This window comes from Stylophora pistillata, unplaced genomic scaffold (genome assembly GCF_964205215.1).
Source record: "Stylophora pistillata unplaced genomic scaffold, jaStyPist1.2 SCAFFOLD_760, whole genome shotgun sequence".
NCBI classification, from domain to species: Eukaryota; Metazoa; Cnidaria; class Anthozoa; order Scleractinia; family Pocilloporidae; genus Stylophora; species Stylophora pistillata.
Genome location: NW_028290824.1, coordinates 43,145 through 68,239, shown reverse-complemented (window position 1 = coordinate 68,239; position 25,095 = coordinate 43,145). Strand labels below are relative to the sequence as shown.

The 25,095-nt window shown below is 43.3% G+C and overlaps 1 protein-coding gene across 1 annotated transcript; it reads left to right on the top strand.

Annotated features, from left to right (window-relative positions):
* Nucleotides 1-21,649: 21,649 nt before the first annotated feature.
* Nucleotides 21,650-24,804, top strand: LOC148715852 (uncharacterized). Its single transcript, XM_088746412.1, has 2 exons — nt 21,650-22,032; nt 23,621-24,804. Exons 1-2 carry the CDS (start codon nt 21,944-21,946, stop codon nt 24,108-24,110), a joined length of 579 nt encoding a protein of 192 aa, XP_088602538.1. The 5' UTR covers nt 21,650-21,943; the 3' UTR covers nt 24,111-24,804.
* The last annotated feature ends 291 nt before the right edge of the window (nt 24,805-25,095 follow it).

Here is a 25,095-nt window from a genome sequence, read left to right as displayed (position 1 = left end):
TTGCAATCTAGGGCTAGGGTTAGGCTAGGGGTTAGGGTTGCAATCTAGGGCTAGGGTTGCAATCTAGGGTTAGGGTTGCAATCTAGGGCTAGGGTTGCAATCTAGGGTTAGGGTTAGGCTAGGGGTTAGGGTTAGCACCTTCACGTCTAAGGGAATCACCCTAGAATTAACTCAGTCCTGCCCAAATCTGGCATGTAGATTGTAAAGTGCATGATCTCTTATGGGGAAAAGTATCAGCTCAATCCGTGGCGAAGCATGCATTTTTGAACGAAGCAAAAAGGTCCGGTATAGGTATAACACCCACACAAGACTTGAACTTGTAACTTCACCTTGATACTAGGGCTTGATCTCAAACCTGCTAAAAGCTTTATTCCTGAGAGTTGAGCTCTGAAATTTTCACAGGATTCTTATGGCGTTCTCTCCATCTAGAGGAGCAAGTTTGATGTCAATCCGTGTCATACTTTTCATTTTAGGTGCAATTTGTCATCAGATGTCCATCCGCCACAAAGAGTTAGTGCTAGGCTTACCAGGTTTCTAAGGTCTTGCCACGCATCATTTCATCGAATCACAGCATGTGATACACTGTTAGGAAGGTCTCGTCGAGAAGAACATCTTCACGTGTTTCAATCTACTGAGCCTAATAATGCGCATGCGTTGGAGAAGGTAAAAAGTCGAAAAAAAGGGGCATTTTGACAGTTCCGTTTGAAAGGCTACGAAAACCATGAAAACCTGCCGAAACTGACAGAAGAGGACATTGAAATGATTGTTCATTCTATTGACAGTCGTGTGGTTTAATGGGTGTAGAAAATGATCCATTGGAGAATTTTCTACGAATTTTCTTGTTTGACGGGGTGAAATAAGTACGCTTTGCAGACCTATCTTTCTTAGCTTTCAAAATTCGTAGAAAAATCAATTCTCATCCGTTTCTCGTTAAACTTACATCGATGCAATTAGCTTTGAAAGTACTTTCCACTAGAATTATAAAAAGAGATGAAAGTTGGCGTCTCCACACTCTGTCAAAGTTGAAACTTTTTCTCACTTTTACCCCGACCTATTAAAAATGGAAAAATTGCTCTGCTCACAGTATTTTCAACGTCAGTGGTCATTAAACAGCAGGAAAAAGAGAAAAAGGAGGAAAAAGGAAGAGAACAAAAGAAAAAAGAAACAGACAGAAAAGGGCAACTCCGGTATCGAACCCCGGACCGTCAGATTCTCGGTAATCTGCCCGCGGCGGTCATGGAGGGTCAAGAGTTCAATACCGGCCGGTGCGCGACTAAACTCTTTTTTGCTTTTTTTGCTTTTTTCCTCCTTTTTCTTCTTTTACCCCTCCTATTTTCATGCACTTTAGCTGCCGAGCATGGTTTTTCTCTTTATTTTTGAAAATAACCATCTTACCGATTTTCACTTGTACATGTACAAGTAAACAAACAAAATGGCGGACTGCACAATGCGATCGTAGTTTTGCTTTTATCGCCTAAGCCAAGGCCTAAGCCAGCCCACGGACACCCGAAATCAGCTTGCCTCTCCACGCTCTATGTATTGGCCCAGTTTTTTTGCAAAGAAAACGCTTCCTTTGCCAAACAAACGCAAAACCCAACCGGACCACGTGGTGGCAGCCATTCGCAAGTTGCCATCCTGGTTTTCTGCTTTTAGGCCTGAGCAGAAGCCCAAGGCAGCCCACGGACACCCGAAGTCAGCTTAAGAGTCCATTCTGTACCTAGCGGCCCATTCTATTTGCACTTTCAAGCCGTTCCTTTGGCCAACAGACGCACAACATGCTGCCAGCTCATTTGCATAATGCCAAAATCATTTGGCGAGGAGAGGTAGCCCTTCTTGCAAGCTATAACAACTACTAAGTCCCCGAAGCAACTCGCAAATCCCAAGCCCAGCTACACGCCCGACTCGCATTCCACCCACAAAGCCCAAATCTCAACGCATTTTATTTTTTTATTACATTTCAACACCACATAACAGCAGAGTTGCTTCAAGAGTCTTAGCGGCTGTTCGCTCGGGTTCTAATCCACTAGACTGAAACTTGGCCCCTGGCCGAGATACCCCTTCCATTCTTTGAAGAGCTCCTAAGGGCTTTACGGAACCTAGAGGCTTCATGATGCCTCCTCGGTCTCACCAAGCCAACCCAGCGGGAACCCAAGCCAAGTGAACCCAAGCCTCAACCGCTCCTTACCCAGCCCAGGCCCAGGCCCCCCTCTTCAAAATTCTCACCAAGGCCAGCTGAAAAATGCCCACCAGGGCAAATGAACATTTCTGCCGAGGGCAACTGAACACTGCCGAGGGCAAATCAACAACACTGTTCCTTCTATCCTTTTTCCTGCTGTAAAAGACCTTTTGCTGTTGATTTTCTCTAACGCTCGCCTCCGTTCATTAGTTATGACTTCATTCCTATGGAGACTTTGCACCTTGACAGCTTTGCAAGGCCTACACTACTTGCATGGTAGGCTATTGCCTTTTATTTCAATTAACCCTTACCTGACGCTTAAGACTGCTCTTAAAGCAAGATATAGAGTTAGGGTTAGTTAGAAAAACAGCTAGGGTAACCTAAAACCGATAAGACCCGCTTAAATCTTTTAAATTGCTCACTCTTCAGACAGGGATTCTAAGGGTGAATCTTTCAAATTGCTAACCCCTCAAAGGGTGATTTTTCCAAATCTCTCACCCTTCTAAGGGTGAATCTCTCAAATTGCTAACCCTTCAAAGGGTGAATTTTTCAAATCTCTCACCCTTCTAAGGGTGAATCTCCCTAACCCTTTACCCTTCTAATGGTGAATCTCTTAAAAACCCTAACCCTAACACCTAGCTAGCCCTCACCCCTAACATAAACCCTAACCCTAAGCCTCACCCTAGCCTAAAACTTGCCTATTTGTACCGAAAGTCTGCCCAGGGGATAAGTCATGACGTCCTGACAGCGTGACATTAATGACGTCACAACGACTTCAAATGTCACCCAACACGCGTCACAGACATACACGCGTATAGAGAAAAGACCAAAGAAACAAAAACAACAGAACAAAAACACAAAAAAAGCACAATAGTGACTTCGATGGCCGTATTTCCTCAAGTGTGACGTCATTGACGTTACTCTGACGTCATACGTCACGAAATACGCGTGACTGCACCACACGCGTGAAAGAAAAAGATCACAATTTTGAGTGAAATGTGCGCATCTCGTCATGTATGACGTCATGCACCTCATCATGGCATGAAGTGGATGACATCACGCCTCGCCTGGGTTGCGTAATGGCGCCACAAGTGCAATATCAATTGAGAAAACTGCTAGAGGTCTAAGTCCACCAAAGTGCTCTTTTTTTAAGTTTCTCAAGCCCCATTTTCCCAAAGCACATTAATGTAGACATGCTTAGAAAGGTCTCTGCAAGAGGAACACTTTGATATGTATAAAACTCCTTAACTCCTTAATGGGCATGCTCAGCGGAAGAGGTCGAAAACGAGGGGAGGTCCACCAAAGTGGTTTTCCTTAAGTTTGTCAAGCTTCATCTCACCAAACCACACTAAAGTAGTCATGGTTGGGAAGATCTCTGCCAGAGGAACACTTTAATATGTATAAAACTCAATAGGTTAAGAAACCCCTTAAGATACAGCAGTTAGTTAGGGTTGCAATCTAGGGCTAGGGTTAGGCTAGGGGTTAGGGTTGCAATCTAGGGCTAGGGTTGCAATCTAGGGTTAGGGTTGCAATCTAGGGCTAGGGTTGCAATCTAGGGTTAGGGTTAGGCTAGGGGTTAGGGTTAGCACCTTCACGTCTAAGGGAATCACCCTAGAATTAACTCAGTCCTGCCCAAATCTGGCATGTAGATTGTAAAGTGCATGATCTCTTATGGGGAAAAGTATCAGCTCAATCCGTCGCGAAGCATGCATTTTTGAACGAAGCAAAAAGGTCCGGTATAGGTATAACACCCACACAAGACTTGAACTTGTAACTTCACCTTGATACTAGGGCTTGATCTCAAACCTGCTAAAAGCTTTATTCCTGAGAGTTGAGCTCTGAAATTTTCACAGGATTCTTATGGCGTTCTCTCCATCTAGAGGAGCAAGTTTGATGTCAATCCGTGTCATACTTTTCATTTTAGGTGCAATTTGTCATCAGATGTCCATCCGCCACAAAGAGTTAGTGCTAGGCTTACCAGGTTTCTAAGGTCTTGCCACGCATCATTTCATCGAATCACAGCATGTGATACACTGTTAGGAAGGTCTCGTCGAGAAGAACATCTTCACGTGTTTCAATCTACTGAGCCTAATAATGCGCATGCGTTGGAGAAGGTAAAAAGTCGAAAAAAAGGGGCATTTTGACAGTTCCGTTTGAAAGGCTACGAAAACCATGAAAACCTGCCGAAACTGACAGAAGAGGACATTGAAATGATTGTTCATTCTATTGACAGTCGTGTGGTTTAATGGGTGTAGAAAATGATCCATTGGAGAATTTTCTACGAATTTTCTTGTTTGACGGGGTGAAATAAGTACGCTTTGCAGACCTATCTTTCTTAGCTTTCAAAATTCGTAGAAAAATCAATTCTCATCCGTTTCTCGTTAAACTTACATCGATGCAATTAGCTTTGAAAGTACTTTCCACTAGAATTATAAAAAGAGATGAAAGTTGGCGTCTCCACACTCTGTCAAAGTTGAAACTTTTTCTCACTTTTACCCCGACCTATTAAAAATGGAAAAATTGCTCTGCTCACAGTATTTTCAACGTCAGTGGTCATTAAACAGCAGGAAAAAGAGAAAAAGGAGGAAAAAGGAAGAGAACAAAAGAAAAAAGAAACAGACAGAAAAGGGCAACTCCGGTATCGAACCCCGGACCGTCAGATTCTCGGTAATCTGCCCGCGGCGGTCATGGAGGGTCAAGAGTTCAATACCGGCCGGTGCGCGACTAAACTCTTTTTTGCTTTTTTTGCTTTTTTCCTCCTTTTTCTTCTTTTACCCCTCCTATTTTCATGCACTTTAGCTGCCGAGCATGGTTTTTCTCTTTATTTTTGAAAATAACCATCTTACCGATTTTCACTTGTACATGTACAAGTAAACAAACAAAATGGCGGACTGCACAATGCGATCGTAGTTTTGCTTTTATCGCCTAAGCCAAGGCCTAAGCCAGCCCACGGACACCCGAAATCAGCTTGCCTCTCCACGCTCTATGTATTGGCCCAGTTTTTTTGCAAAGAAAACGCTTCCTTTGCCAAACAAACGCAAAACCCAACCGGACCACGTGGTGGCAGCCATTCGCAAGTTGCCATCCTGGTTTTCTGCTTTTAGGCCTGAGCAGAAGCCCAAGGCAGCCCACGGACACCCGAAGTCAGCTTAAGAGTCCATTCTGTACCTAGCGGCCCATTCTATTTGCACTTTCAAGCCGTTCCTTTGGCCAACAGACGCACAACATGCTGCCAGCTCATTTGCATAATGCCAAAATCATTTGGCGAGGAGAGGTAGCCCTTCTTGCAAGCTATAACAACTACTAAGTCCCCGAAGCAACTCGCAAATCCCAAGCCCAGCTACACGCCCGACTCGCATTCCACCCACAAAGCCCAAATCTCAACGCATTTTATTTTTTTATTACATTTCAACACCACATAACAGCAGAGTTGCTTCAAGAGTCTTAGCGGCTGTTCGCTCGGGTTCTAATCCACTAGACTGAAACTTGGCCCCTGGCCGAGATACCCCTTCCATTCTTTGAAGAGCTCCTAAGGGCTTTACGGAACCTAGAGGCTTCATGATGCCTCCTCGGTCTCACCAAGCCAACCCAGCGGGAACCCAAGCCAAGTGAACCCAAGCCTCAACCGCTCCTTACCCAGCCCAGGCCCAGGCCCCCCTCTTCAAAATTCTCACCAAGGCCAGCTGAAAAATGCCCACCAGGGCAAATGAACATTTCTGCCGAGGGCAACTGAACACTGCCGAGGGCAAATCAACAACACTGTTCCTTCTATCCTTTTTCCTGCTGTAAAAGACCTTTTGCTGTTGATTTTCTCTAACGCTCGCCTCCGTTCATTAGTTATGACTTCATTCCTATGGAGACTTTGCACCTTGACAGCTTTGCAAGGCCTACACTACTTGCATGGTAGGCTATTGCCTTTTATTTCAATTAACCCTTACCTGACGCTTAAGACTGCTCTTAAAGCAAGATATAGAGTTAGGGTTAGTTAGAAAAACAGCTAGGGTAACCTAAAACCTGGGTTTGACCCGCTTAAATCTTTTAAATTGCTCACTCTTCAGACAGGGATTCTAAGGGTGAATCTTTCAAATTGCTAACCCCTCAAAGGGTGATTTTTCCAAATCTCTCACCCTTCTAAGGGTGAATCTCTCAAATTGCTAACCCTTCAAAGGGTGAATTTTTCAAATCTCTCACCCTTCTAAGGGTGAATCTCCCTAACCCTTTACCCTTCTAATGGTGAATCTCTTAAAAACCCTAACCCTAACACCTAGCTAGCCCTCACCCCTAACATAAACCCTAACCCTAAGCCTCACCCTAGCCTAAAACTTGCCTATTTGTACCAAAAGTCTGCCCAGGGGATAAGTCATGACGTCCTGACAGCGTGACATTAATGACGTCACAACGACTTCAAATGTCACCCAACACGCGTCACAGACATACACGCGTATAGAGAAAAGACCAAAGAAACAAAAACAACAGAACAAAAACACAAAAAAAGCACAATAGTGACTTCGATGGCCGTATTTCCTCAAGTGTGACGTCATTGACGTTACTCTGACGTCATACGTCACGAAATACGCGTGACTGCACCACACGCGTGAAAGAAAAAGATCACAATTTTGAGTGAAATGTGCGCATCTCGTCATGTATGACGTCATGCACCTCATCATGGCATGAAGTGGATGACATCACGCCTCGCCTGGGTTGCGTAATGGCGCCACAAGTGCAATATCAATTGAGAAAACTGCTAGAGGTCTAAGTCCACCAAAGTGCTCTTTTTTTAAGTTTCTCAAGCCCCATTTTCCCAAAGCACATTAATGTAGACATGCTTAGAAAGGTCTCTGCAAGAGGAACACTTTGATATGTATAAAACTCCTTAACTCCTTAATGGGCATGCTCAGCGGAAGAGGTCGAAAACGAGGGGAGGTCCACCAAAGTGGTTTTCCTTAAGTTTGTCAAGCTTCATCTCACCAAACCACACTAAAGTAGTCATGGTTGGGAAGATCTCTGCCAGAGGAACACTTTAATATGTATAAAACTCAATAGGTTAAGAAACCCCTTAAGATACAGCAGTTAGTTAGGGTTGCAATCTAGGGCTAGGGTTAGGCTAGGGGTTAGGGTTGCAATCTAGGGCTAGGGTTGCAATCTAGGGTTAGGGTTGCAATCTAGGGCTAGGGTTGCAATCTAGGGTTAGGGTTAGGCTAGGGGTTAGGGTTAGCACCTTCACGTCTAAGGGAATCACCCTAGAATTAACTCAGTCCTGCCCAAATCTGGCATGTAGATTGTAAAGTGCATGATCTCTTATGGGGAAAAGTATCAGCTCAATCCGTGGCGAAGCATGCATTTTTGAACGAAGCAAAAAGGTCCGGTATAGGTATAACACCCACACAAGACTTGAACTTGTAACTTCACCTTGATACTAGGGCTTGATCTCAAACCTGCTAAAAGCTTTATTCCTGAGAGTTGAGCTCTGAAATTTTCACAGGATTCTTATGGCGTTCTCTCCATCTAGAGGAGCAAGTTTGATGTCAATCCGTGTCATACTTTTCATTTTAGGTGCAATTTGTCATCAGATGTCCATCCGCCACAAAGAGTTAGTGCTAGGCTTACCAGGTTTCTAAGGTCTTGCCACGCATCATTTCATCGAATCACAGCATGTGATACACTGTTAGGAAGGTCTCGTCGAGAAGAACATCTTCACGTGTTTCAATCTACTGAGCCTAATAATGCGCATGCGTTGGAGAAGGTAAAAAGTCGAAAAAAAGGGGCATTTTGACAGTTCCGTTTGAAAGGCTACGAAAACCATGAAAACCTGCCGAAACTGACAGAAGAGGACATTGAAATGATTGTTCATTCTATTGACAGTCGTGTGGTTTAATGGGTGTAGAAAATGATCCATTGGAGAATTTTCTACGAATTTTCTTGTTTGACGGGGTGAAATAAGTACGCTTTGCAGACCTATCTTTCTTAGCTTTCAAAATTCGTAGAAAAATCAATTCTCATCCGTTTCTCGTTAAACTTACATCGATGCAATTAGCTTTGAAAGTACTTTCCACTAGAATTATAAAAAGAGATGAAAGTTGGCGTCTCCACACTCTGTCAAAGTTGAAACTTTTTCTCACTTTTACCCCGACCTATTAAAAATGGAAAAATTGCTCTGCTCACAGTATTTTCAACGTCAGTGGTCATTAAACAGCAGGAAAAAGAGAAAAAGGAGGAAAAAGGAAGAGAACAAAAGAAAAAAGAAACAGACAGAAAAGGGCAACTCCGGTATCGAACCCCGGACCGTCAGATTCTCGGTAATCTGCCCGCGGCGGTCATGGAGGGTCAAGAGTTCAATACCGGCCGGTGCGCGACTAAACTCTTTTTTGCTTTTTTTGCTTTTTTCCTCCTTTTTCTTCTTTTACCCCTCCTATTTTCATGCACTTTAGCTGCCGAGCATGGTTTTTCTCTTTATTTTTGAAAATAACCATCTTACCGATTTTCACTTGTACATGTACAAGTAAACAAACAAAATGGCGGACTGCACAATGCGATCGTAGTTTTGCTTTTATCGCCTAAGCCAAGGCCTAAGCCAGCCCACGGACACCCGAAATCAGCTTGCCTCTCCACGCTCTATGTATTGGCCCAGTTTTTTTGCAAAGAAAACGCTTCCTTTGCCAAACAAACGCAAAACCCAACCGGACCACGTGGTGGCAGCCATTCGCAAGTTGCCATCCTGGTTTTCTGCTTTTAGGCCTGAGCAGAAGCCCAAGGCAGCCCACGGACACCCGAAGTCAGCTTAAGAGTCCATTCTGTACCTAGCGGCCCATTCTATTTGCACTTTCAAGCCGTTCCTTTGGCCAACAGACGCACAACATGCTGCCAGCTCATTTGCATAATGCCAAAATCATTTGGCGAGGAGAGGTAGCCCTTCTTGCAAGCTATAACAACTACTAAGTCCCCGAAGCAACTCGCAAATCCCAAGCCCAGCTACACGCCCGACTCGCATTCCACCCACAAAGCCCAAATCTCAACGCATTTTATTTTTTTATTACATTTCAACACCACATAACAGCAGAGTTGCTTCAAGAGTCTTAGCGGCTGTTCGCTCGGGTTCTAATCCACTAGACTGAAACTTGGCCCCTGGCCGAGATACCCCTTCCATTCTTTGAAGAGCTCCTAAGGGCTTTACGGAACCTAGAGGCTTCATGATGCCTCCTCGGTCTCACCAAGCCAACCCAGCGGGAACCCAAGCCAAGTGAACCCAAGCCTCAACCGCTCCTTACCCAGCCCAGGCCCAGGCCCCCCTCTTCAAAATTCTCACCAAGGCCAGCTGAAAAATGCCCACCAGGGCAAATGAACATTTCTGCCGAGGGCAACTGAACACTGCCGAGGGCAAATCAACAACACTGTTCCTTCTATCCTTTTTCCTGCTGTAAAAGACCTTTTGCTGTTGATTTTCTCTAACGCTCGCCTCCGTTCATTAGTTATGACTTCATTCCTATGGAGACTTTGCACCTTGACAGCTTTGCAAGGCCTACACTACTTGCATGGTAGGCTATTGCCTTTTATTTCAATTAACCCTTACCTGACGCTTAAGACTGCTCTTAAAGCAAGAAATAGAGCTAGGGTTAGTTAGAAAAACAGCTAGGGTAACCTAAAACCTGGGTTTGACCCGGTTAAATCTTTGAAATTGCTCACTCTTTACACAGGGATTCTAAGGGTGAATCTTTCAAATTGCTAACCCCTCAAAGGGTGATTTTTCCAAATCTCTCACCCTTCTAAGGGTGAATCTCTCAAATTGCTAACCCTTCAAAGGGTGAATTTTTCAAATCTCTCACCCTTCTAAGGGTGAATCTCCCTAACCCTTTACCCTTCTAATGGTGAATCTCTTAAAAACCCTAACCCTAACACCTAGCTAGCCCTCACCCCTAACATAAACCCTAACCCTAAGCCTCACCCTAGCCTAAAACTTGCCTATTTGTACCGAAAGTCTGCCCAGGGGATAAGTCATGACGTCCTGACAGCGTGACATTAATGACGTCACAACGACTTCAAATGTCACCCAACACGCGTCACAGACATACACGCGTATAGAGAAAAGACCAAAGAAACAAAAACAACAGAACAAAAACACAAAAAAAGCACAATAGTGACTTCGATGGCCGTATTTCCTCAAGTGTGACGTCATTGACGTTACTCTGACGTCATACGTCACGAAATACGCGTGACTGCACCACACGCGTGAAAGAAAAAGATCACAATTTTGAGTGAAATGTGCGCATCTCGTCATGTATGACGTCATGCACCTCATCATGGCATGAAGTGGATGACATCACGCCTCGCCTGGGTTGCGTAATGGCGCCACAAGTGCAATATCAATTGAGAAAACTGCTAGAGGTCTAAGTCCACCAAAGTGCTCTTTTTTTAAGTTTCTCAAGCCCCATTTTCCCAAAGCACATTAATGTAGACATGCTTAGAAAGGTCTCTGCAAGAGGAACACTTTGATATGTATAAAACTCCTTAACTCCTTAATGGGCATGCTCAGCGGAAGAGGTCGAAAACGAGGGGAGGTCCACCAAAGTGGTTTTCCTTAAGTTTGTCAAGCTTCATCTCACCAAACCACACTAAAGTAGTCATGGTTGGGAAGATCTCTGCCAGAGGAACACTTTAATATGTATAAAACTCAATAGGTTAAGAAACCCCTTAAGATACAGCAGTTAGTTAGGGTTGCAATCTAGGGCTAGGGTTAGGCTAGGGGTTAGGGTTGCAATCTAGGGCTAGGGTTGCAATCTAGGGTTAGGGTTGCAATCTAGGGCTAGGGTTGCAATCTAGGGTTAGGGTTAGGCTAGGGGTTAGGGTTAGCACCTTCACGTCTAAGGGAATCACCCTAGAATTAACTCAGTCCTGCCCAAATCTGGCATGTAGATTGTAAAGTGCATGATCTCTTATGGGGAAAAGTATCAGCTCAATCCGTGGCGAAGCATGCATTTTTGAACGAAGCAAAAAGGTCCGGTATAGGTATAACACCCACACAAGACTTGAACTTGTAACTTCACCTTGATACTAGGGCTTGATCTCAAACCTGCTAAAAGCTTTATTCCTGAGAGTTGAGCTCTGAAATTTTCACAGGATTCTTATGGCGTTCTCTCCATCTAGAGGAGCAAGTTTGATGTCAATCCGTGTCATACTTTTCATTTTAGGTGCAATTTGTCATCAGATGTCCATCCGCCACAAAGAGTTAGTGCTAGGCTTACCAGGTTTCTAAGGTCTTGCCACGCATCATTTCATCGAATCACAGCATGTGATACACTGTTAGGAAGGTCTCGTCGAGAAGAACATCTTCACGTGTTTCAATCTACTGAGCCTAATAATGCGCATGCGTTGGAGAAGGTAAAAAGTCGAAAAAAAGGGGCATTTTGACAGTTCCGTTTGAAAGGCTACGAAAACCATGAAAACCTGCCGAAACTGACAGAAGAGGACATTGAAATGATTGTTCATTCTATTGACAGTCGTGTGGTTTAATGGGTGTAGAAAATGATCCATTGGAGAATTTTCTACGAATTTTCTTGTTTGACGGGGTGAAATAAGTACGCTTTGCAGACCTATCTTTCTTAGCTTTCAAAATTCGTAGAAAAATCAATTCTCATCCGTTTCTCGTTAAACTTACATCGATGCAATTAGCTTTGAAAGTACTTTCCACTAGAATTATAAAAAGAGATGAAAGTTGGCGTCTCCACACTCTGTCAAAGTTGAAACTTTTTCTCACTTTTACCCCGACCTATTAAAAATGGAAAAATTGCTCTGCTCACAGTATTTTCAACGTCAGTGGTCATTAAACAGCAGGAAAAAGAGAAAAAGGAGGAAAAAGGAAGAGAACAAAAGAAAAAAGAAACAGACAGAAAAGGGCAACTCCGGTATCGAACCCCGGACCGTCAGATTCTCGGTAATCTGCCCGCGGCGGTCATGGAGGGTCAAGAGTTCAATACCGGCCGGTGCGCGACTAAACTCTTTTTTGCTTTTGCTTTTTTTGCTTTTTTCCTCCTTTTTCTTCTTTTACCCCTCCTATTTTCATGCACTTTAGCTGCCGAGCATGGTTTTTCTCTTTATTTTTGAAAATAACCATCTTACCGATTTTCACTTGTACATGTACAAGTAAACAAACAAAATGGCGGACTGCACAATGCGATCGTAGTTTTGCTTTTATCGCCTAAGCCAAGGCCTAAGCCAGCCCACGGACACCCGAAATCAGCTTGCCTCTCCACGCTCTATGTATTGGCCCAGTTTTTTTGCAAAGAAAACGCTTCCTTTGCCAAACAAACGCAAAACCCAACCGGACCACGTGGTGGCAGCCATTCGCAAGTTGCCATCCTAGTTTTCTGCTTTTAGGCCTGAGCAGAAGCCCAAGGCAGCCCACGGACACCCGAAGTCAGCTTAAGAGTCCATTCTGTACCTAGCGGCCCATTCTATTTGCACTTTCAAGCCGTTCCTTTGGCCAACAGACGCACAACATGCTGCCAGCTCATTTGCATAATGCCAAAATCATTTGGCGAGGAGAGGTAGCCCTTCTTGCAAGCTACAACAACTACTAAGTCCCCGAAGCAACTCGCAAATCCCAAGCCCAGCTACTCGCCCGACTCGCATTCCACCCACAAAGCCCAAATCTCAACGCATTTTATTTTTTATTACATTTCAACATCACATCACAGCAGAGTTGCTTCAAGAGTCTTAGCGGCTGTTCGCTCGGGTTCTAATCCACTAGACTGAAACTTGGCCCCTGGCCGAGATACCCCTTCCATTCTTTGAAGAGCTCCTAAGGGCTTTACGGAACCTAGAGGCTTCATGATGCCTCCTCGGTCTCACCAAGCCAACCCAGCGGGAACCCAAGCCAAGTGAACCCAAGCCTCAACCGCTCCTTACCCAGCCCAGGCCCCCCTCTTCAAAATTCTCACCAAGGCCAGCTGAAAAATGCCCACCAGGGCAAATGAACATTTCTGCCGAGGGCAACTGAACACTGCCGAGGGAAAATCAACAACACTGTTCCTTCTATCCTCTTTCCTGCTGTAAAAGACCTTTTGCTGTTGATTTTCTCTAACGCTCGCCTCCGTTCATTAGTTATGACTTCATTCCTTTGGAGACTTTGCACCTTGACAGCTTTGCAAGGCCTACACTACTTGCATGGTAGGCTATTGCCTTTTATTTCAATTAACCCTTACCTGACGCTTAAGACTGCTCTTAAAGCAAGAAATAGAGTTAGGGTTAGTTAGAAAAACAGCTAGGGTAACCTAAAACCGATAAGACCCGGTTAAATCGTTCAAATTGCTCACTCTTCAGACAGGGATTCCAAGGGTGAATCTTTCAAATTGCTAACCCCTCAAAGGGTGAATTTTTCAAATCTCTCACCCTTCTAAGGGTGAATCTCTCAAATTGCTAACCCTTCAAAGGGTGAATTTTTCAAATCTCTCACCCTTCTAAGGGTGAATCTCTCAAATTGCTAAACCTTCAAAGGGTGAATCTCTTAAAAACCCTAACCCTAACCCTAACACCTAGCTAGCCCTAACCCCTAACATGAACCCTAACCCTAAGCCTCACCCTAGCCTAAAACTTGCCTATTTCTACCAAAAGTCTGCCCAGGGGATAAGTCATGACGTCCTGACAGCGTGACATTAATGACGTCACAACGACTTCAAATGTCACCCAACACGCGTCACAGACATACACGCGTATAGAGAAAAGACCAAAGAAACAAAAACAACAGAACAAAAACACAAAAAAAGCACAATAGTGACTTGGATGGCCGTATTTCCTCAAGTATGACGTCATTGACGTTACTCTGACGTCATACGTCGCGAAATACGCGTGACTGCACCACACGCGTGAAAGAAAAAGATCACAATTTTGAGTGAAATGTGCGCATCTCGTCATGTATGACGTCATGCACCTCATCATGGCATGAAGTGGATGACATCACGCCTCGCCTGGGTTGCGTAATGGCGCCACAAGTGCAATATCAATTGAGAAAACTGCTAGAGGTCTAAGTCCACCAAAGTGCTCTTTTTTTAAGTTTCTCAAGCCCCATTTTCCCAAAGCACATTAATGTAGACATGCTTAGAAAGGTCTCTGCAAGAGGAACACTTTGATATGTATAAAACTCCTTAACTCCTTAATGGGCATGCTCAGCGGAAGAGGTCGAAAACGAGGGGAGGTCCACCAAAGTGGTTTCCCTTAAGTTTGTCAAGCTTCATCTCACCAAACCACACTAAAGTAGTCATGGTTGGGAAGATCTCTGCCAGAGGAACACTTTAATATGTATAAAACTCAATAGGCTAAGAAACCCCTTAAGATACAGCAGTTAGTTAGGGTTGCAATCTGGGGCTAGGGTTAGGCTAGGGGTTAGGGTTGCAATCTAGGGCTAGGGTTGCAATCTAGGGTTAGGGTTGCAATCTAGGGCTAGGGTTGCAATCTAGGGTTAGGGTTAGGCTAGGGGTTAGGGTTAGCACCTTCACGTCTAAGGGAATCACCCTAGAATTAACTCAGTCCTGCCCAAATCTGGCATGTAGATTGTAAAGTGCATGATCTCTTATGGGGAAAAGTATCAGCTCAATCCGTCGCGAAGCATGCATTTTTGAACGAAGCAAAAAGGTCCGGTATAGGTATAACACCCACACAAGACTTGAACTTGTAACTTCACCTTGATACTAGGGCTTGATCTCAAACCTGCTAAAAGCTTTATTCCTGAGAGTTGAGCTCTGAAATTTTCACAGGATTCTTATGGCGTTCTCTCCATCTCGAGGAGCAAGTTTGATGTCAATCCGTGTCATACTTTTCATTTTAGGTGCATTTTGTCATCAGATGTCCATCCGCCACAAAGAGTTAGTGCTAGGCTTACCAGGTTTCTAAGGTCTTGCCACGCATCATTTCATCGAATCACAGCATTTGATACACTGTTAGGAAGGTCTCCTCGAGAAGAACATCTTCACGTGTTTCAATCTACTGAGCCTAATAATGCGCATGCGTTGGAGAAGGTAAAAAGTCGAAAAAAAGGGGCATTTTGACAGTTCCGTTTGAAAGGCTACGAAAACCATGAAAACCTCCCGAAACTGACAGAAGAGGACATTGAAATGATTGTTCATTCTATTGACAGTCGTGTGGTTTAATGGGTGTAGAAAATGATCCATTGGAGAATTTTCTACGAATTTTCTTGTTTGACGGGGTGAAATAAGTACGCTTTGCAGACCTATCTTTCTTAGCTTTCAAAATTCGTAGAAAAATCAATTTTCATCCGTTTCTCGTTAAACTTACATCGATGCAATTAGCTTTGAAAGTACTTTCCACTAGAATTATAAAAAGAGATGAAAGTTGGCGTCTCCACACTCTGTCAAAGTTGAAACTTTTTCTCACTTTTACCCCGACCTATTAAAAATGGAAAAATTGCTCTGCTCACAGTATTTTCAACGCCAGTGGTCATTAAACAGCAGGAAAAAGAGAAAAAGGAGGAAAAAGGAAGAGAACAAAAGAAAAAAGAAACAGACAAAAAAGGGGAACTCCGGTATCGAACCCCGGACCGTCAGATTCTCGGTAATCTGCCCGCGGCGGTCATGGAGGGTCAAGAGTTCAATACCGGCCGGTGCGCGACTAAACTCTTTTTTGCTTTTTTTGCTTTTTTCCTCCTTTTTCTTCTTTTACCCCTCCTATTTTCATGCACTTTAGCTGCCGAGCATGGTTTTTCTCTTTATTTTTGAAAATAACCATCTTACCGATTTTCACTTGTACATGTACAAGTAAACAAACAAAATGGCGGACTGCACAATGCGATCGTAGTTTTGCTTTTATCGCCTAAGCCAAGGCCTAAGCCAGCCCACGGACACCCGAAATCAGCTTGCCTCTCCACGCTCTATGTATTGGCCCAGTTTTTTTGCAAAGAAAACGCTTCCTTTGCCAAACAAACGCAAAACCCAACCGGACCACGTGGTGGCAGCCATTCGCAAGTTGCCATCCTAGTTTTCTGCTTTTAGGCCTGAGCAGAAGCCCAAGGCAGCCCACGGACACCCGAAGTCAGCTTAAGAGTCCATTCTGTACCTAGCGGCCCATTCTATTTGCACTTTCAAGCCGTTCCTTTGGCCAACAGACGCACAACATGCTGCCAGCTCATTTGCATAATGCCAAAATCATTTGGCGAGGAGAGGTAGCCCTTCTTGCAAGCTACAACAACTACTAAGTCCCCGAAGCAACTCGCAAATCCCAAGCCCAGCTACTCGCCCGACTCGCATTCCACCCACAAAGCCCAAATCTCAACGCATTTTATTTTTTATTACATTTCAACATCACATCACAGCAGAGTTGCTTCAAGAGTCTTAGCGGCTGTTCGCTCGGGTTCTAATCCACTAGACTGAAACTTGGCCCCTGGCCGAGATACCCCTTCCATTCTTTGAAGAGCTCCTAAGGGCTTTACGGAACCTAGAGGCTTCATGATGCCTCCTCGGTCTCACCAAGCCAACCCAGCGGGAACCCAAGCCAAGTGAACCCAAGCCTCAACCGCTCCTTACCCAGCCCAGGCCCCCCTCTTCAAAATTCTCACCAAGGCCAGCTGAAAAATGCCCACCAGGGCAAATGAACATTTCTGCCGAGGGCAACTGAACACTGCCGAGGGAAAATCAACAACACTGTTCCTTCTATCCTCTTTCCTGCTGTAAAAGACCTTTTGCTGTTGATTTTCTCTAACGCTCGCCTCCGTTCATTAGTTATGACTTCATTCCTTTGGAGACTTTGCACCTTGACAGCTTTGCAAGGCCTACACTACTTGCATGGTAGGCTATTGCCTTTTATTTCAATTAACCCTTACCTGACGCTTAAGACTGCTCTTAAAGCAAGAAATAGAGTTAGGGTTAGTTAGAAAAACAGCTAGGGTAACCTAAAACCGATAAGACCCGGTTAAATCGTTCAAATTGCTCACTCTTCAGACAGGGATTCCAAGGGTGAATCTTTCAAATTGCTAACCCCTCAAAGGGTGAATTTTTCAAATCTCTCACCCTTCTAAGGGTGAATCTCTCAAATTGCTAACCCTTCAAAGGGTGAATTTTTCAAATCTCTCACCCTTCTAAGGGTGAATCTCTCAAATTGCTAAACCTTCAAAGGGTGAATCTCTTAAAAACCCTAACCCTAACCCTAACACCTAGCTAGCCCTAACCCCTAACATGAACCCTAACCCTAAGCCTCACCCTAGCCTAAAACTTGCCTATTTCTACCAAAAGTCTGCCCAGGGGATAAGTCATGACGTCCTGACAGCGTGACATTAATGACGTCACAACGACTTCAAATGTCACCCAACACGCGTCACAGACATACACGCGTATAGAGAAAAGACCAAAGAAACAAAAACAACAGAACAAAAACACAAAAAAAGCACAATAGTGACTTGGATGGCCGTATTTCCTCAAGTATGACGTCATTGACGTTACTCTGACGTCATACGTCGCGAAATACGCGTGACTGCACCACACGCGTGAAAGAAAAAGATCACAATTTTGAGTGAAATGTGCGCATCTCGTCATGTATGACGTCATGCACCTCATCATGGCATGAAGTGGATGACATCACGCCTCGCCTGGGTTGCGTAATGGCGCCACAAGTGCAATATCAATTGAGAAAACTGCTAGAGGTCTAAGTCCACCAAAGTGCTCTTTTTTTAAGTTTCTCAAGCCCCATTTTCCCAAAGCACATTAATGTAGACATGCTTAGAAAGGTCTCTGCAAGAGGAACACTTTGATATGTATAAAACTCCTTAACTCCTTAATGGGCATGCTCAGCGGAAGAGGTCGAAAACGAGGGGAGGTCCACCAAAGTGGTTTCCCTTAAGTTTGTCAAGCTTCATCTCACCAAACCACACTAAAGTAGTCATGGTTGGGAAGATCTCTGCCAGAGGAACACTTTAATATGTATAAAACTCAATAGGCTAAGAAACCCCTTAAGATACAGCAGTTAGTTAGGGTTGCAATCTGGGGCTAGGGTTAGGCTAGGGGTTAGGGTTGCAATCTAGGGCTAGGGTTGCAATCTAGGGTTAGGGTTGCAATCTAGGGCTAGGGTTGCAATCTAGGGTTAGGGTTAGGCTAGGGGTTAGGGTTAGCACCTTCACGTCTAAGGGAATCACCCTAGAATTAACTCAGTCCTGCCCAAATCTGGCATGTAGATTGTAAAGTGCATGATCTCTTATGGGGAAAAGTATCAGCTCAATCCGTCGCGAAGCATGCATTTTTGAACGAAGCAAAAAGGTCCGGTATAGGTATAACACCCACACAAGACTTGAACTTGTAACTTCACCTTGATACTAGGGCTTGATCTCAAACCTGCTAAAAGCTTTATTCCTGAGAGTTGAGCTCTGAAATTTTCACAGGATTCTTATGGCGTTCTCTCCATCTCGAGGAGCAAGTTTGATGTCAATCCGTGTCATACTTTTCATTTTAGGTGCATTTTGTCATCAGATGTCCATCCGCCACAAAGAGTTAGTGCTAGGCTTACCAGGTTTCTAAGGTCTTGCCACGCATCATTTCATCGAATCACAGCATTTGATACACTGTTAGGAAGGTCTCCTCGAGAAGAACATCTTCACGTGTTTCAATCTACTGAGCCTAATAATGCGCATGCGTTGGAGAAGGTAAAAAGTCGAAAAAAAGGGGCATTTTGACAGTTCCGTTTGAAAGGCTACGAAAACCATGAAAACCTCCCGAAACTGACAGAAGAGGACATTGAAATGATTGTTCATTCTATTGACAGTCGTGTGGTTTAATGGGTGTAGAAAATGATCCATTGGAGAATTTTCTACGAATTTTCTTGTTTGACGGGGTGAAATAAGTACGCTTTGCAGACCTATCTTTCTTAGCTTTCAAAATTCGTAGAAAAATCAATTTTCATCCGTTTCTCGTTAAACTTACATCGATGCAATTAGCTTTGAAAGTACTTTCCACTAGAATTATAAAAAGAGATGAAAGTTGGCGTCTCCACACTCTGTCAAAGTTGAAACTTTTTCTCACTTTTACCCCGACCTATTAAAAATGGAAAAATTGCTCTGCTCACAGTATTTTCAACGCCAGTGGTCATTAAACAGCAGGAAAAAGAGAAAAAGGAGGAAAAAGGAAGAGAACAAAAGAAAAAAGAAACAGACAAAAAAGGGGAACTCCGGTATCGAACCCCGGACCGTCAGATTCTCGGTAATCTGCCCGCGGCGGTCATGGAGGGTCAAGAGTTCAATACCGGCCGGTGCGCGACTAAACTCTTTTTTGCTTTTTTTGCTTTTTTCCTCCTTTTTCTTCTTTTACCCCTCCTATTTTCATGCACTTTAGCTGCCGAGCATGGTTTTTCTCTTTATTTTTGAAAATAACCATCTTACCGATTTTCACTTGTACATGTACAAGTAAACAAACAAAATGGCGGACTGCACAATGCGATCGTAGTTTTGCTTTTATCGCCTAAGCCAAGGCCTAAGCCAGCCCACGGACACCCGAAATCAGCTTGCCTCTCCACGCTCTATGTATTGGCCCAGTTTTTTTGCAAAGAAAACGCTTCCTTTGCCAAACAAACGCAAAACCCAACCGGACCACGTGGTGGCAGCCATTCGCAAGTTGCCATCCTAGTTTTCTGCTTTTAGGCCTGAGCAGAAGCCCAAGGCAGCCCACGGACACCCGAAGTCAGCTTAAGAGTCCATTCTGTACCTAGCGGCCCATTCTATTTGCACTTTCAAGCCGTTCCTTTGGCCAACAGACGCACAACATGCTGCCAGCTCATTTGCATAATGCCAAAATCATTTGGCGAGGAGAGGTAGCCCTTCTTGCAAGCTACAACAACTACTAAGTCCCCGAAGCAACTCGCAAATCCCAAGCCCAGCTACTCGCCCGACTCGCATTCCACCCACAAAGCCCAAATCTCAACGCATTTTATTTTTTATTACATTTCAACATCACATCACAGCAGAGTTGCTTCAAGAGTCTTAGCGGCTGTTCGCTCGGGTTCTAATCCACTAGACTGAAACTTGGCCCCTGGCCGAGATACCCCTTCCATTCTTTGAAGAGCTCCTAAGGGCTTTACGGAACCTAGAGGCTTCATGATGCCTCCTCGGTCTCACCAAGCCAACCCAGCGGGAACCCAAGCCAAGTGAACCCAAGCCTCAACCGCTCCTTACCCAGCCCAGGCCCCCCTCTTCAAAATTCTCACCAAGGCCAGCTGAAAAATGCCCACCAGGGCAAATGAACATTTCTGCCGAGGGCAACTGAACACTGCCGAGGGAAAATCAACAACACTGTTCCTTCTATCCTCTTTCCTGCTGTAAAAGACCTTTTGCTGTTGATTTTCTCTAACGCTCGCCTCCGTTCATTAGTTATGACTTCATTCCTTTGGAGACTTTGCACCTTGACAGCTTTGCAAGGCCTACACTACTTGCATGGTAGGCTATTGCCTTTTATTTCAATTAACCCTTACCTGACGCTTAAGACTGCTCTTAAAGCAAGAAATAGAGTTAGGGTTAGTTAGAAAAACAGCTAGGGTAACCTAAAACCGATAAGACCCGGTTAAATCGTTCAAATTGCTCACTCTTCAGACAGGGATTCCAAGGGTGAATCTTTCAAATTGCTAACCCCTCAAAGGGTGAATTTTTCAAATCTCTCACCCTTCTAAGGGTGAATCTCTCAAATTGCTAACCCTTCAAAGGGTGAATTTTTCAAATCTCTCACCCTTCTAAGGGTGAATCTCTCAAATTGCTAAACCTTCAAAGGGTGAATCTCTTAAAAACCCTAACCCTAACCCTAACACCTAGCTAGCCCTAACCCCTAACATGAACCCTAGCCCTAAACTCCTAAAAGCCGGTTAAATCTTTCAAATTGCTCACTCTTCAAAGAGGGAATCTTTCAGAAACCCGGTTAAATCTTTCAAATTGCTCACTCGTCAAAGAGGGAATCTTTCAGAATCTTTCAAATTGCTAACCCTTCAAAGGGTGAATTTTTCAAATGTCTCACGCTTCTAAGGGTGAATCTTTCAAATTGCTTACCCTTGTAAGGGTGAATCTTTCAAATGTCTTACCCTTCAAATGGGTGAATATTTCAAATGTCTCACCCTTCAAAGGGTGAGTCTATCAAATGTCTCCCCCTTCTAAGGGTGAATCTTTCAAATGTCTTACCCTTTCAAAGGGTGAATCTCTCAAATGTCTTACCCTTGAAACCTAACCCTAAACCCTAGCACTACATTTTCTTGATTCACCTGCAGAGACCTAGGTTAGCACCCTCATAGGGGTCAATGGGATTTCTTAACCACCCTCATAGGGGTCCATGGGATTTCTTAAGCACCCTCGTAGGGGTCCTTGGGATTTCTTAACCACCCTCATAGGGGTGCCTGGGATTGGAAATTAATTCTACTCAGTGTGTCAACCTGATGGTGGTATGGACAGCATGAGGGGGTCTCAGAAAAGCAAAAGCTTGACCACTACATACAGTACTGTTTTGTTTGTTTTTTTTTTACAAGTTCAATGTCATTTTCAGTCTTGAGGAAAAGATCGAGTGATTTGCCCACTGGGGAGGTGTGGTTTGAAAATTGCAAACATTTGTCTTAAAAAATGGTAGAACTGGTTATTATTATTATTGTTATTATTATTATTATTATTATTACTATTACTATAATTATTATTGTGAATTAAAACTGGTTATAGTTCATTTCTGTTCATTGTCCATTCATGAATGTTTTCTTTTTACTTGCACCTTGTAGAACAGGAAGGGTGAAAGCTTTTCAGGACCCGCATTCTCTGCGCACATGAAAAGTTTGTTTCGCAGCCTCACTGGAAAATCGGTGACAATCAACATGCTTCGATCTGCATTCATTACCTGGTCATATGGTAGAGAGTAAGTGGCCATTTTTTTTTTTTACTACTATACAATTCAGCAAATAAGTCATGCCTTTATTTAATGATCGCAACAGCAGATAGCCTCAACTTTTGGCCCTCAGAACATAAACATACAATTTCATTTAACAATTCTTTAAGAACTCATTATTTATTATCTAGAGGGCCGCAAGTTTATTAGCCTCGGCTATTTCGTGTTAACCCTCGTTAGATAAAGTCTTGACCTTACCTTACCTAAGAAAGAATTAAAATTTCAGTCAAAGCCATGGATAACCCAAGGATTTCAAAATATCCATTCCAGTAAAAAAAGTCAATTTTATAAAAGATATTTCAAGACCAAATCTTGTTCAATACCTCCTTTGAGACCGGTTGTAATGCCGGCCAATTTAAAATTAGCAAATGTGATTCCAGTCTATAAAAAGGGATCCCACACTTGTCTATCCAATTATCAACCAATCTGCTTGATGTCTGTTTTTAATAAATTCCTTGAAAAACTTGCATGCAATAGATTAGTTGATTTCCTTGAAAAGGAAAAAAAAGTGTTCTTTGAAAATGAACTTGGTTTTAGGGCTTAGCAGTCCACTCATCACACTACACTTGGTGTTGTTGATAGATTTCAAAGGGCAATTGATGGGCAATTGACAGGCATTTTTCTTGCGGTATATTCTTAGATGTCAGTAAGGCGTTTGATACCATCAGTCATGAGATATTGTTAAGAAAATTGGAGTTTTTATCTCGATGGCTTCTTTAATTCAGTACTTAGTATCCACAACTACAATACACGAAGTGCAGCAAATCAATCTTATTACCTGCCTCGAGCTAGCACAAACTATGGTATTTTTCATATTCGCTTTAAAGGACCAAAGGTCTGGAACTCTCTTGGCCAAGATATAAAGTCAACCCCTTTCAGTAAATTTAAAAAAAAAAAGAAATTAAAAATGAATTACTGTGCCAATATTAATGTCACCCTGGTCTTCTGCTTTGACCAGAGTAATCAGTTTCTTCATAGCTATTACTGTGATTTATTTGTTGCTCTAGGCTCTTTTATAATTTATACATATATATATATATATATATATATATGTATTTAGTGTGACTTGATTTTCGTAGAACAGTGCTCGATACATAGAAGTAGAGCGAAGTATATATTGTGGGAGGCCCTCAATATATATATATATATATATATATATATATATATGTATTTAGTGTGACTTGATTTTCGTAGAACAGTGCTCAATACATAGAAGTAGAGCGAAGTAGATATTGTGGGAGGCCCTCAATATATATATATATATATTTGTTTATTTATTTATTTTTTATTTATTTATTTATTTTTTTTTCATGACTTGCAAATTTCCTTTAGTCTTAATTATTTCTAGTTTAACTCTGTGCGTGTCCCGACCTTAATATTGTAATTTAATTTATAATTTTCTCTTGTACTAAGGCCATTCATTCCACAGGCAACCAAAACAAAACAAACACTTAAGATGAAAACTCAACTTAAACATGCAACTTACACTTGGACCAGTACCCACTAAATTCAGTGTTGTCAATGTAGCCATCTCTAAAACCAGATTTCCATTTCACAGGGACTGCACAGATGCCCTGAAGGCGTCATTGGCGGCCGCGCTCAGACATTCACGGCAACAGGCTCAGCGGACATACGACCGCCGCACCGCCAATGACCGAAAGAGGCTTGCTGTCGACCTGGCCAGAGACTACGCCGAGGACCGTCTGGACGAGGGATCCGACGGTGGCCAAGCACAACCGCAGAGTTCCGATGACTGCCCTTTCAAACCCGGTGACTTTGTGGCAGTGGTGGAAGAGGATAGCCGGCTTAACTGCCCAAAGGTTTTGATAGGACAGATCCATTCCCTTGGTCAAGAAGGTGAGGTTTCTCTTCTCTGGTACAAGAATGTTTCAAAGAACTTTTACAGACTGCAACACGGCAGTGGACAGTGGAGGGAGAGTGTTGACAGCCTAGTGCCTGTTACTGTGAAAGCGCCAAAGAATCGACCGGGGTTGTATCAACTGTGCACTTCCCCCCGTCAAATACACAAGGTCGTCTTTGCAGATTAGGATATCTTCAGTCCACTGAAGAACTACAACTCTTTTTCGTGTCATTGCTACAAACATTGATTTTGTTACTTGATCATCCATCTCATGCCATTTTAAAGTGTTGCCGTTTTGTTGACGTGATGGTTATGATGTGTGTTATGGGTCACAATTTGAATTTTTTTCAAGTTGGGTTGATTCTCGATTTTCCTCTCGAATAATTAGGGCTAGGAGACAAATGAAATTGGGAATCAACCCAGGTCTGGACAAAAAAAAAAAAATTCACTCCGATGCAATGTTGACCTGCAACATGCACGCTGTTCTCACAGGCCATTTGATTGGATTTTAAGAAGGGCATTTTGTATCGCCAAAAAATATCTTTGGAAGTTGAAAAAAAAAAGAAGAAAAAAAATTGAGTCTGAATTGAAAATTGAATTTTGACCTGCAACATACACACGTGTATGCAATTTGAATTGAGTGGGACCCCAGTATTTCATACTTGGCTCCAAGGCTGCAGAGACATTTATTCAGTCTTGTGCTTGTCTCGTAGACGGTTCACTTTTAAAAATCGCTTTCTATGAACAGTTTCCCTTGGAAAAACCAAAGTGGTGGCGTCGGCAGCGTTTGCGAAGGAATATAGCATTTGTCACGTGTGAGTTGTTGAAGTGATTGTGTTGTGTCTTGTGAGGAAATAAATCGATGTGTTTACATATTCTCAGCTGGTATTGGTTTGCTTGATTTTAAAGAAATGCCAAAATGCTGACAGCTTTCAAAACAATAGCTTCTTTGTCCCATGTGAGGGGGTCTGAGAAGTGCTGGATTTATCAAGTCCCACTGAGAAAGATCTTGGATTCCCTTACATGGAGCACCATAGCTATTTGACTGGAGGTGCAGGGGACCGATGGTCACTGTGAAGTTGGCTGGTCTATCCATATATGATTGTGATAGGGAGAGGGGGATAGGTATTCTTTTGCTTGCTTTCGTGCTCTTCTGTTTCGGGGTTTCTTCA